The 14094-nt window shown below is 42.1% G+C and overlaps 1 protein-coding gene across 1 annotated transcript; it reads right to left on the reverse strand.

The window, feature by feature from the left end:
• Positions 1-10690: 10690 nt before the first annotated feature.
• On the reverse strand, positions 10691-13640 carry LOC123119044 (obtusifoliol 14-alpha demethylase-like). Its single transcript, XM_044538692.1, has 3 exons — positions 13477-13640; positions 12424-12936; positions 10691-11818 (listed from the first exon to the last, which is right to left on the reverse strand). The coding sequence occupies exons 2-3, from the start codon at positions 12901-12903 to the stop codon at positions 10823-10825; spliced, it is 1476 nt and encodes a 491-aa protein (XP_044394627.1). The 5' UTR covers positions 12904-12936; positions 13477-13640; the 3' UTR covers positions 10691-10822.
• Between the last annotated feature and the right edge of the window lie 454 nt (positions 13641-14094).

The following is a 14094-nucleotide window of genomic DNA, read 5'->3' on the forward strand; positions in this document are numbered from 1 at the left end:
GTTGATCACGGGATGATGTGTTACGGAACGAGTAAAGAGACTTGCCGGTAACGAGATTGAACAAGGTATCGGGATACCGACGATCGAATCTCGGGCAAGTAACATACCAATTGACAAAGGGAATTGTATACGGGATTGATTGAATCCTCGACATCGTGGTTCATCCGATGAGATCATCGTGGAACATGTGGGAGCCAACATGGGTATCCAGATCCCGCTGTTGGTTATTGACCGGAGAGTCGTCTCGGTCATGTCTGCATGTCTCCCGAACCCGTAGGGTCTACACACTTAAGGTTCGGTGACGCTAGGATTATAGAGATATTAGTATGCGGTAACCCGAAAGTTGTTCGGAGTCCCGGATGAGATCCCGGACGTCACGAGGAGTTCCGGAATGGTCCGGAGGTAAAGATTTATATATGGAAAGTCTTATTTTGGTCGCCGGAAAAGTTTCGCACTTTATCGGTATTGTATCGGGAGTGCCGAAAGGGGTCCGGGGGTCCACCAAGGGGTCGACCAGCCCCGGGGGGCCACATGGGCTGTGGGGGGGTGCGCCTTGGCCTATATGGGCCAAGGGAACCAGCCCCAAGAGGCCCATGCGCCAAGAGATAAGATAAAGGGAGAGTCCTAAAGGGGGAAGGCACCTCCGAGGTGCCTTGGGGAGGATGGACTCCTCCCTGGCCGCACCCTTCCTTGGAGGAAGGGCCAAGGCTGCGCCCCCCTCTCCCTTGGCCCTATATATAGTGGGGGGGAGGGAGGGCAGCAATATCCTAGCCCCTGGCGCCTCCCTCTCCCTCCCGTTAGTGCTTGGCGAAGCCCTACCGGGATCCCCGCTACTTCCACCACCACGCCGTCGTGCTGCTGGATCTCCATCAACCTCTCCTCCCCCCTTGCTGGATCAAGAAGGAGGAGACGTCGCTGCTCCGTACGTGTGTTGAACGCGGAGGTGCCGTCCGTTCGGCGCTAGGATCATCGGTGATTTGGATCACGATGAGTACGACTCCATCAACCCCGTTCTCTTGAACGCTTCCGCTCGCGATCTACAAGGGTATGTAGATGCACTCCCCTTCCCCTCGTTGCTAGATTACCCCATAGATTGATCTTGGTGATGCGTAGAAAATTTTGAATTTCTGCTACGTTCCCCAACACTTACTTGGACAAGCATCCCACTTATGATTAACTCCTATTGCAAGCATCCGCAACTACAAAATAAGTATTAAGGTAAACCTAACCATAGCATGAAACATATGGATCCAAATCAGCCCCTGACGAAGCAACACATAAATTAGGGTTTAAGCTTCTGTCACTCTAGCAACCCATCATCTACTTATTACTTCCCAATGCCTTCCTCTAGGCCCAAACAATGGTGAAGTGTCATGCAGTCGACGTTCACATGACACCACTAGAGGAAAGACAACATACATCTCATCAAAATATCGAACGAATACCAGATTCACATGACTACTTATAGCAAGACTTCTCCCATGTCCTCAGCAACAAACGTAACTACTCACAAATCATATTCATGTTCATAATCAGAGGGGTATTAATATGCATAATGGATCTGAACATATGATCTTCCACCAAATAAACCAACTAGCATCAAGTACAAGGAGTAATCAACACTACTAGCAACCCACAGGTACCAATCTGAGGCTTTGGGACAAAGATTGGATACAAGAGATGAACTAGGGTTTGAGAGGAGATGGTGCTGATGAAGATGTTGATGGAGATTGACCCCCTCCTGATGAGAGGATCGTTGGTGATGACGATGGTGATGATTTTCCCCTCCCGGAGGGAAGTTTCCCCGGCAGAACAGTTCTGCCGGAGCCCTAGATTGGTTCCGCCTCGTGGCGGCGGAGTTTCTTCCCGAAAGCTTGCTTATGATTTTTCCTCGGACGAAAGACTTCATATAGCAGAAGATGGTCACCGGAGGCCTGCCAGGGGGCCCACGAGGCAGGGGTCGCGCCCAGGGGGGTAGGGCGTGCCTCCCACCCTCGTGGCCAGGGTGTGGCCCCCCTCTGGTATTTTCTCCGCTCAGTATTTTTTATTAATTCCAAAAATGACTCCCGTGAAGTTTCAGGACTTTTGGAGCTGTGCAAAATAGGTCTCTAATATTTGCTCCTTTTCTAGCCCAGAATTCCAGCTGCCAGCATTCTCCCTCTTCATGTAAATCTTGTAAAATAAGAGAGAATAGACATAAATATTGTGACATAACGTGTAATAACAGCACATAATGCAATAAATATCGATATAAAAGCATGATGCAAAATGGACGTATCAATGCCCAATTCTATTATTATTGAATTTGTGTGGTAGAATGGTCTTGTTTGTCGTATAGTAGTATTGACTACTCCCATCATTCCTAAATATAAGACTTTTCAGATATTCCAATATAAACTACATACAGAGCAAAATTAGTGAATCTACTCCCATCATCTGTATGTAGTTCATTTTAAAATATTTAATTAAAAGGGCTTATATTTAGAAACGGAGGGAGTAGATTGCACTCCACCGAGCAGCCTAGCTGTGCACTGAAAACAGTCGCATGCTGAGCTCCTCCAACTGTGCAAAAAAGCCCTTCAGGATTTGATATTTACGCATAAGTCCAGAAGTTCCGCCATGGCCGTTGGATCTCAAACCCAAGTAGGAGCCTATCCTACTGTAAAAAAAAAGATTTGCATGCATGCAATACCGGTCTGAGCTAAAACTTGAAATGAGTCTAGATACAAGTAGTTTTCGTGCTGGTGACATGCCTAGCAGAGTAGAAAGTTGTGCCCGCCTAGCACTACTATTAATTTTGCGTGGTAGAATGGTCATGTTTGTCATATAATACACGTATTGAGCAGGTTGCTTTCCACCTAGCAGCCTGGGCGTGCACTGAAAGTATCCTCCCAACCACCACAAATACGACTTGCATCCCTTTCTTTTCTTTAGTTAAACAACTATAAAGGTAGGTCAACAAACGGCACATGCAATGAAACCGACTTCCTTCTACTCCTAGTCCACAAAAGAGTAGCACACATTCATGATAGTCTAAGCTAAAACTTGGACCAAACCTTAGATCCGCATACTTTCCTCGCTCGTGATCTGACTGCTAGAGTAGAAAATTATGCCCAGTTATAGCGGCCCATAAATGTGACCTAATGGCCAAAGTGTTTCGTTATTTAGACAATTCAAGGATAGCTATTCTTTCAAAGGTCTTAACCGACCTTGTACCTTCGAAATATTGGTTTACAGGACCAACCGATCAGGTTGTCATCTCCTCTTGGCAGGATTACATTCACGTGCTACCGTGACCTTGTAATTTCCAACCTTAATTGGTTGTTTACTTGTTTTTTTCAAATACCACAGATGTTTGGATCCAGGATATGGTTACTGAAGGGACGAATGGTTATGAAGACCATGCCTTACTATAGCGCTTTAGCATCAGCAGTCACTTGCATGGTTACACCCAGAGAGTTTTGGGAACCGTCTATCGTGAAGCTGTCTCAAATGATAGTAGTTGATGGATGATAGACAACAATACTATATTTTCCTATTTCTGTACGAGAAAACATTAGCTGAATAATATCATGAATTTGTTTAAATGTCCCTTTTCTACTAGAGAACGTAGTCAATTAGACACCTTTTGGCTAGTTAATGTTTGTACTTATACCATCTCGTGGGATGAATATTTAGACTAGTAGCATGCTAGAGGTTGTTTACAATATCATGAAAAGTATCTGTTAGCAGTAGCATGGATTTGACTAGATGGCCCCTTCTCTATGAGGGAACGTAGTCATTTGGACATCTTTGGATTAGTACGATGTCACAGGCTAAATATTTAGACTAGTAGGATATTACAGGCTATTAGGTCAATACTCCTTGTATCTGGAGTTGATGCAAAGTTGAGAAGATACTTCTGCGCTTAATTTCTCTAAGATCATTTGAGTGAAATGGGGTAGCCTCATTCGTTGTGCTCGCTAAACAAAGCTCAAACGATGTGTAGTCTTGTTATACACATACCAACTGTAAAGTATTCTTCTTCTTGAAGTGGAATAGAGAAGTGTTAGAAGTTTCATTTTCTGAAGTTTATTTTGAAATGGAATTTCCAAATAGATAAGATGATAGTGGCTAAAGTTGATCCAATGTCTATTCGCTTGTATCGGGAAAATGCATTTTTGAAGAGTCTAGATCATGATAAGAACACACAAAAAAGATGAACTTCGACAATTATTTGTACATTTATTCTTCACGTTGGGTAGGTTGAAGAGAACAAGCCACATAAGAGTTTCGAAAGACAAAAAACATATCCTTAAATGATTTTGTGAGAATACCCATTGAGGATGCAAATTCGTAGTTATTTAGTTAAATTATATTTCTTTGTGGTTAAATTATCATCTTATTTATGTCTATTTAGGCATGATTTGTTATTGTATAGTATACGACACGAAACCTAACGATACATGCCAAAAGCTTTCTTAAATTTCGTCATCAAGAGTCACTTCTGTGACATTTTTTTCTTGATTGCCAAGGATGACACCTAATCGTCCTAGATCCTAAGTATCGTCAACTTGAATCTACTTGGATGAAAGTTAGATTATCTGGAGGCATGCCTACGATGCTTTTGGGAAATTTTGTGACGAACCAACAACCATCATGCACACCAACAGGGTCATGTATATATCATTCGTAGCACCTCTGAGCAAACGAGTTTAGTCATAAAACTTTCTGAGCATGTTTATGTCCATCTAACGTCGAATGTAAATTAAAGCACCACTTACGGTCTCGCCACATGACTCATCACACTCACTCGGTTGGATCCGAACACGTGGAATGAAAGCGACGCAGACTAGCTATTTCAGTTCCTCGAGCACATATTATTATATACAGGAGATGATGACATCAGTATAGAGTAAAACTTGGACCTGATTTCTTGTCTTATTAACAGGCAGCTTGGTTAGACATGTAGACTAGAGTAGTAGTAATGAGCAAGCTAAGTCGTTCATGTGATGTCATTGGGTTTTGGTCTCACCACATAAAAGTTAGGCAGAAATGGTTGGCGCACACTAAGCCATGTTGCCAGCCTGAGCTGAAACTTGAGTCCACAATGGCGCAGCCTCTTCGTGGTCATGTGCATAATTATAGAGCATAGAATATTGACCATTCATGCACAGACTGGACTAAAATGAGAATATTTGCCAATAATGCACTGCCTAGACTAAAATGAGAATATTTGCCAATAATGCACTGACTAAAATGAGAAGACAACAATGAGAATATGTCTACTCTTACGCCACGTGCAGTGAAACCTACTTCTGTCTAGTCTTAGTCCATAGAAGAAAAGACTAAGAGTAGCCTGCAATCATGTGATGAGTCTAACCTTAAACTTGAAATGAACCTTAGGTACACGAGTTCCACGCTCATGACGTACCTAGTAGGGTAGCAAATTGTGCCCAGTTTGGTATATCATTAAAATTTGCATGGTAAAAACTACACGGCCATTGACTAGATTGCTTTCCACATAGCAGCCCAACTGTGCACTGAAAGCATCCTCCCACTCACCACAAACAAGACTTGCATGCCTCTCTTTTATTTATTTATTTATATAATTAAGCAAGATAAGTATACAAACGCCACATGCAATGAAACGGACTTATGTCTACTCTTAGTCCATCAAAGAGTAGCTCGGATGCATGTAAGTCCAAGCTAAAACTGGAAACGTATCTTAGATACACATATTTTCCTTGCTCGTGCCGTGCCTAGCGGAGTAGAAAATTATGCCATGCTATAGAATTCCATGCATGGGTCAATCATGAGTGCAACCTATTGGAGAATCTCGTGTACTATGTAATGGTGACAAATAAATCTTTTTTACACTCAGACCACGATCATGAAAGAGAGGGATGTGGGTGCAGACTTCCTAGACCATGTGGGCTGCTAATGAGAAAATTAAGCTGACTACTCCTGTGTTGGACCCACGTCAAACTTTTATTTAGCAATCAAGTTCACTTATGTTAACCAACTAAACAAAATATAATAACAGATCTTATACTATATGAACATCAATGAACACAAGCATGGGACAATATAACGTTTTGGTGACATTACATGGAAATCCGCAGTGGCACGCATTTGCAGGGGTACGCACCTGCCAATTGGGCCTGGCCACAGGATTGCTTCACGATTCACAAACACGCCTGTTTTCTTGCATGATTGTAAGTTTTAGTTTTTGACATTTAGTGAATTGGTTGTTCATTTATATTAAGTTTCAGTAGTTGAAACTTCATCAATTCTTCAAAACTTCTCGAAACATACTCAAAAGTGGTCTTATTTCAAAGCCCTCGGCACAATGAATACAAATATGGAAATGAAACTTAAATTGGACTTGCAGTTCAAAAGATATAATGGATTGAAATGACCAAGTCAAAAGAAAAACGGGGTTGATTTCCCTCACCGGCGTGCCATAAATCTCCTCCCGACATTACATCAAGTTTTATCGAGTAGTTATCTCTGTTTTCACTTTTGCACATTGAATTTTTTCCATGCTTAGAACCAATAATGGGCAACCTATGTACAAGCTAGAGTAACCTCATATGTGTCAAAAAGCCGCTTGAGCTGCCGTCCTAACAAGTGAGAACTTGTAATCACAATGGCAGGGACAATCTCCTTGCAAAGCCGGGTACCAAACTGTGACGACGATGTTGTGAACGTACAAAAAATGTTGCATACGGAGTTTCATTTTGCAAGGATCAAACATTCTAGATTTCAAATTTAAGTGACATCAAACGGTGGGGGAGATGGTATGGGCACTGTGTCACAATCAAAATAAGGTTGGTGATAGCTTAGCTAAATTTGCTAGACTTGAGGGCAGAACGATGCCCTGGGTTGATTCTGGCCCGACAGATTCAGTAGAGCTAGCCAATTGTGATTGTATGGGTACTGTGATTTGAGTAATGCAATGAATTTACCCGCAATTTCTTGAGTGACATCAAATGGTGAGGGAGACCTTTGATGCTAATGTGGTCCTTTTGTTTTTTATTGTAGGATAGTAGGATAGTAGGCAATGAGTATGGATCTTTGAAGCACGGGTTCATTGGGGGACCTTATTTTAAGTAGTTTAAAAATCACATTTAAAGTTTTAAAATATTCCAAAAAGAATTCTACATGATCATATGGATGTATATTACACATGTGTAAAGTTTGATGATGAAATAAGTGAACGTGTGAGGTATATAAAAATGACAAAATGGTGATTTCTAAATAGTGAATAATACATGGACAGTTCATATTTCCGAAGTTATGGGCTTGTCATTTTTGTGTGCTCACATGGTTACTTATGTCATCATGAGAATTTGCATGTGTGTAATATACATCCATAAGAAAATGGCATTTTGACACTATTCAAAATAATAGGGCTAACTAAAACTAGCCCACCAATGTGACTTTTTGTACACTAGAGTAGTAATCGGAAACGGTGCAGCCTTTTCGTGGTCACATGCATAATTAATACATCAGAGTATTTTGACTAATGATGCTCTGACTAGACTAAAATGCTGATATTGGCCAATAATGCGCCGAGTAAATGTGAACCCAATAGGGAGAATATGTCTATTCTTAGTCCACAAAAGAGTATAGCATACACACATGTCAGTCTAAGCTTAAACTTGAAACCAATCTTAGGTACTCCCTCCGTCTTGATGCATTAGGCATCTAACGAAAATCAAATAATCCCAAAATGCTAAGAGGGTGCTTGGATACGTTTTAGTCCCATGACTAAAATTAGTGGGACTAAAACTTGCTAGCCTCATCCATGCTTGGATCCAAATACTAAAGAGACTAAAATCAAGTTGATGAGCATTTATTATCCTCCAAACCCACCAATCCAGAACTCGCCTGTGTTAAAGGAGAGGAGTTAAATGAGGAGAGAGAGGACTAATCCACATTTTAGTAGGGGTACCCCTGACTAAAAAAATTTAGTCTCAAGACTAGTTTTAGCCCCTCTTTAGTCAGGGGTGCTTGGAACTTTAGCCTCTTAAAGAGACTATTTTTAGTCCGACTAAAATAAGTCCCTTGGATCCAAGCACCCTCTACAGCGCAAAACAGTAGTACTAGTTGCATGCATATTAATTAGACTCCATCCATTAATTGGAGGACCAATGCATGCAATTTCCGCGCTATTGTGATTTGAAGGAGCTCCCTAATTAATAGCACATTTTTAGTTGAGAAAGGAATCATGTGATTGGCTTTCTCTACGGTTCATAACGAGAATCCACTCAGTTTCCTATCCCTTCCTTGCATGTCCGTGACGTATTAATGATCCCAGTAAATAAAAAAGAAAGCTGATTTACAAAGGAAGGCCTTAAATTTTACCTTGGTACCTGTAATATAAGTTTGTTACCTTCTATATAAAAAATGGAGGGAGTATTAAGAAAGATAAGTATACAAATGCCACATGCAATAAAACTGACTTGTGTCTACTCTTAGTCCATCAAAGAGTAGCTCTCATGCATATAAGTCTAAGCTAAGACCGGAAAAGTATCTTAGATACGCGTAGTTTCCTCGCTCGTGCCGTGGCTAGAGGAGTAGAAAATTATGCCATGATATAGAAGTCCATGCATGGGTCAATCACGAGTGCGACCTATTGGAGAATCTCGTGTATTATGTAAAGCTGACAGATAAATCTTTGTTACACTCAGACCACGATCATGAAAGAGATGGATGTGGCTGCAGACTTCCTAGACCACGTTGGTTGCTAATGAGAAAATTAAGCTGACTACTACTGCGCTGGACCCACGTCAAACTTTTATCTAACAATCACCTTCACTTTTATTAACCAAGTATAAACACATGACGGAAGGACCGGAAACTCCAGATTTCAAATTTATATAAGTGCGCGAGGAGGAAATGAGGGCGTGTAGGCAATCTGCCACGTCGGACATGGCCCACTTAGACCATTTTATCTTTCCCCTTTTTTTCTTTCTCTTTTTCTCTTCATCCCCATTAATCGTATGCATGTGTCCGTATAATTTACCACGGGAACACGGCTACATGCACAACCATACAAGGGTTTGAAATGGACACTGCTATCCATACGCATTCATGGAAATTGAGGGGCTAAATTAGCCCAGGCCGGTTGGATTGGCCTCTTGCCTTACATGACCTTTTTTTGCGAGGATCTGTTTCTGCCTCCACCCGACCAACGGATAGCACAACATCTAGGCAATCTGCCACGTCGGACATGGCCCACTTAGACCATTTGATCTTTCCCCTTTTTTCTTTCTCTTTTTCTCTTCATCCCCATTGATTATATGCATGTGTCCGTATAATTTACCACGGGGACACGGCTACATGCACATCCATACCAGGGTTCGAAATGGACACTGCTATCCATACATATTCATGGAAAATGAGGGGCTAAATTAGCCCAGGCCGGTTGGATTGGCCTCTTGCCTTACATTAGGATTTTTTTTTGGCGAGGATTTGTTTCTGCCTCCACCCGACCAATGGATAGCACAACCCTATAGGCTATAGGATAAATAAAGATGTAATAGAGGAAATGGATTGTTCATTCCAGCCTCCATAGGCGAGCAGGATCTCATAAACCACGTCCATGACTTTGGCTTGTGGCATAGTGTTTTCGGTCACCTCGATATCCTCCTAAGGGTATCTACAACGGTTGCAACAATAGTTGCTAATGACATGGACCGACTAAACTACCTAGGCGCTTCCTTTGGGAAGAAAAACAGTGAAATACTGAATGCAAGGTCTTCAACTGATGCATATTGTTAGGATTCAAGGGATATCTGCTAATCGGTCTGTAATCTGATCACTGCGCCCATGACCATGCATTGGACTAAACAACCACAATAGGTGCTCATGACCATGCATTGGACTAATAAAAGTATCATTACTGCTCCCCAACTCTGAGTTGATTGCCATGATTCCTATGTATGGGTGTGGATGACAACGTGGTGCTTGCCTCCTTCCTGGCACCCTTCATGGCAGTCGACGCACACACCTTGACCATGGCTCATCACCCTGTTGATGGCTTCGCATCCACCATCTGGAGACCCTTCGCCCCGAGCAGGTTTAAGTTATTCATTTGACTCTGCTATATGGTCATCGCCTCCCGTGTGCTAGCATCATCATCCTTGTATTATATCCACCATGAGTTGTGTCTTCTGTGGGGAGAAGGAGGCCATACAGTACCTATTCTTCGGGTGCGATCATGCCCATGCCATCAGGGCCGGGGGTTGTGCTTCCAGGTGGCATGTCCCGTGCTCCCATCGTCGAAGCCCTCTGCACGCCTGTTCCATGGCATGATTTCCAACTCGACCTCGCCTCTGCTGCACAACTACGATGGTTGTGCTATGAGGAATCTAGAAAAGATGCAACGCTAAGGTCATTTCCGACGACCACCATCTCATTGTGACCGTGGCTCCCAACATCGCTGTCTACGTGCTCTTGTGGTGATGCGATGATTCCGATCAATCTGCAAGTCCATCCTAGAGGCGTGGGTAAAAAATGTTTTTTACCAGAAACTTTAGGAACTTCCTACTGCATGTACTTCTATTAATCTTTTATAAAGTTTCATAGTATTTACAGAAAAGGGAAAAATGGAAAAAGACCAGCTAATGGGTGAATCCACTGAGTTAATGGAGACCAACCAAATGTTTACTAGTGATACACACTGTGAAAAGACCATATATAGCTCATCCAAGGGTTACTGAAAATTATTACAATCATAAAAACATACACGAGTACAAGTAATAAGTGATGCACCCATACAAACACAAGCATGCAAGCCGGTGCTCCTCATGCAAATGATATATAGAGCAAGCTAGCCTAGCAGCTGGCGTCTCTTGTAGCTGACCATCATATTCCCTTGAGGCTCTGGGATTAACTTACTCCAGTCAGTCTTGGGATAAGGAGATAATAATTTGAGATCAAAGTTGTTGAGCAAGTGGCTCCATATAACTTTAACTTGCATGTAAGCATAGGCATCCCCACTGCAAAAATGCCTTCCACCACCAAAGGATGTATAAGAAAACTTGCCGCCAACTATGTCCTCCTGCCTTACGGGACCAAACCGATCTGGATCATATACCTCGGGGTCCTTATAAATGTAAGGCAAGTAATTGTTTTGTATTATGGGACTTGCAAGAGTATGCCCCTTGGGAATGCCATACTCTTGGCCTTGTCTTGTCCGCACTGTGAAATGTTTAAGTGCCTTGCGAACCAACATTGTTGTTGGTGGGTTCAGCCTAAGTGCCTCTTTGATACAATTATGAAGGGTATTCATCTCTAACAAGGCATCATATTCTATTTTGTCCTTGTATTTCATCATGATTTCCTTTTGCTCCTGGGATGCAGCCGCTAAGAACTTTGGATGAGTGAGTAGGCAAGCTCCGGTCCAGGTACTAGCGAGGGAACTTGTGTGCTTTCCACCAAAGATCAATGCAATGATCATCCCGGTTACCTCTGTTTCCGTTGTGGAGCGGCCGTCTTTATACTTGGAATCTATCAATCTTTGTAGCACATCTTCCTCCACTGAGGGGGAGCTCTTACGTGACCTCACAGTTCCAGAAAGTAATTCGATGAGCTTAAGACGTGCTTTGTCACGCCTACGGTTTGCAGGAATTGGAATATATGGGAAGAAGACACTGATCATGTTCACTCCATTTTCGACATCACGAAAAAGTTTATAGAACTCATCAAACATCTTCTCCCGAACCTCTTTTCCTAGTAGACACCGGCTTGATATCAACATGAGCAACTCTTCAAACTCATGTTTTAAATCAACTACTCCTTCCAGGCCCCATTTGCCGAAGTAGCTCTACGGACAAAAGAACATTGATCAATACTAGAAATTTGCAAATCTAGCTAGCATCCTTAAGCATAAATTCAAACTAATTTTCTACACAATATAATCTGTGAGTATGCTGAAGGAAAAAAAATAGCATGCTATAGCAAAATAGCGCAGGCCTCAAAATACGCTATTGGCGAGGCATTGTACACTAATTTATTTAGTGAGATAATTCTCAGCACGCTTTAGCATGCTATTAACGGCGCTATAGAACGCTATTTTTAATCAGTGATGCTGCTAGGTTACCGAGTACGAAGTACGGACAAATATTTCAATTTTCACAACTCTTCTCAGTTGGAAATTAATAATGTTATTGTTCCATCTTATCTACAAATTCTAATGAGGTAGAAAACAATCCATGGTAACTTCTCTAGTAGTTATGAATTCAGAAGACAACACTAGCTAGACTAGTCTCAAGACAGGAGTTTGCAAGCTGCAATATATAAATTATGTTTGGAAGAGTAGTAAATATATAAGTAACAATTAGCCGCTTCCTCATGGTACAGTATATAACCACATGATGATGTATTAAAGCTTCTGAATGGTATGAAGGTTACAGAAGATAGCGTGCACACCTCGACCTCTTGAAGCATCGGATCAAGATGTCTCCTCAACTTGGATTGCTTTAATGCATCGAGATAAAAGCGGGACTGCTCAGTCCGAGTGGCTGCATCGACACCTTGACCTATCTCTTGTCCAAACATCGGCACAAGGAACTCAAGAAGATTGCCATGGTTAATCTCTGACTCCAACCCTTGAAAGAAATGGGATTGGACCTCCGGGCCGATCAGAAAGGTTACATTAGTTAGTCCAAAAGGACTAACTGTGAACACACTGCCATACTTATCGTGCAGGCAATTTATCTTAGTTCGAAGGTCCATTGTAAGAAGCCTAGGTAGAAGTCCTAGTAACGCAAAACCATTCACCACAGGTGGAGGTGGTTTCTCACTGGCTGGAGCAGCGGCCATCCTCCTTCCTCTTATGACCCTGAGTAGGATCACAGTGATGAAAACAAGAGCCACAGCAAACCACTTGGCGCTACTTGCCATCTCCATGCTGACAATCACCAACCAGAATATTGGTTTGTACTGCAAAAATTAATTAACGTGCAGATTAGCAGACTTGCGTAGAATAAAAAGTAAACGTCCAGTCATGTATGGCGCCTCAGTAGCTCAGTCTCCGCATGTACATCTCACCCAGCGGTCAAATTAATTGACTTAGACTTTATATATGAGGAAAATGTAGGCTTATACTTATGACGAAACTGCATAAAAAAGAAGAAGCATAATGCACTGCAGGTGTGTGTGTGTGTGTGTGTGTGTGTGTGTGTGTAGTTTAAACAGGTTAATTCCCTTTTTTTCTGTTTCCATTTCCTTGTTGGTCTGTATTTGATCGGGTTGTTGCCGAGAGGAAATACCCGATAATTAGTTACTTATTTGGGGTAATTTCCCTCGATAAGCTCTTGAGATATGACAAGGCTTTCGATGATAGACTTGAGGGAAAGACATGAACTACGAAGAAGACAAGGCTTTAGATGATAGACTTGATAGTTCTGTTCTAGTGCTTAACAATGCCCACAATGAATACATCATTTCGGTGGAGAGGAAACAAATTAACTTCTAGCATACCTGAATACGCCTCCAGAATGAGAAGGATCAGAGGACTGCAGCCACCCAAGATTTCCTTCCAAACTCCATATGACCACACAACCCTGTCAGTCTGTCACATATATATAACAGGAGTCAGGAGTAGTACCCGCGAAGAAGCATAAACTGCTAAGGCGATGGCCAACACGTGCAGTGCAGTGCGGCTCTTCTAAGAAACAGAGACAGGCGGCTAAGGAAACTAGAATCCAAAAATGAAGTCAATGCTAGCAGTACATGTTGTACTGATAGTGAAAGTTTGAACGCTTTCAAAGACGTATGCGTGCATCCTGGTGTGGAGACCGCAAATGCTTACCATGAAAATTTCATGGTCACATCTTGTGCTATACACGAAAGAATCTATATCTATCTATCTATACCAGACTCTCTTGATATTCCCGTGTTAATCAGAAATTACGAGTCGATCATCTGGTGGGACCAAATTATTACGGCATAGGTGCAGCTACCAAATCCCAGGCCAAAAATTGCTCAAAAGGCCCAAGATCCTTTCTCGGTAGAAAAAATAAAAGTAAGAGAAAAAAAATCTTAGCTCAATCTATTTACGACTCCACGTTTCATTTCACAGTTGTAAAAAAAGAAGGG

The sequence above is a fragment of the Triticum aestivum genome, chromosome 5D (genome assembly GCF_018294505.1).
Source record: "Triticum aestivum cultivar Chinese Spring chromosome 5D, IWGSC CS RefSeq v2.1, whole genome shotgun sequence".
NCBI lineage: Eukaryota > Viridiplantae > Streptophyta > Magnoliopsida > Poales > Poaceae > Triticum > Triticum aestivum.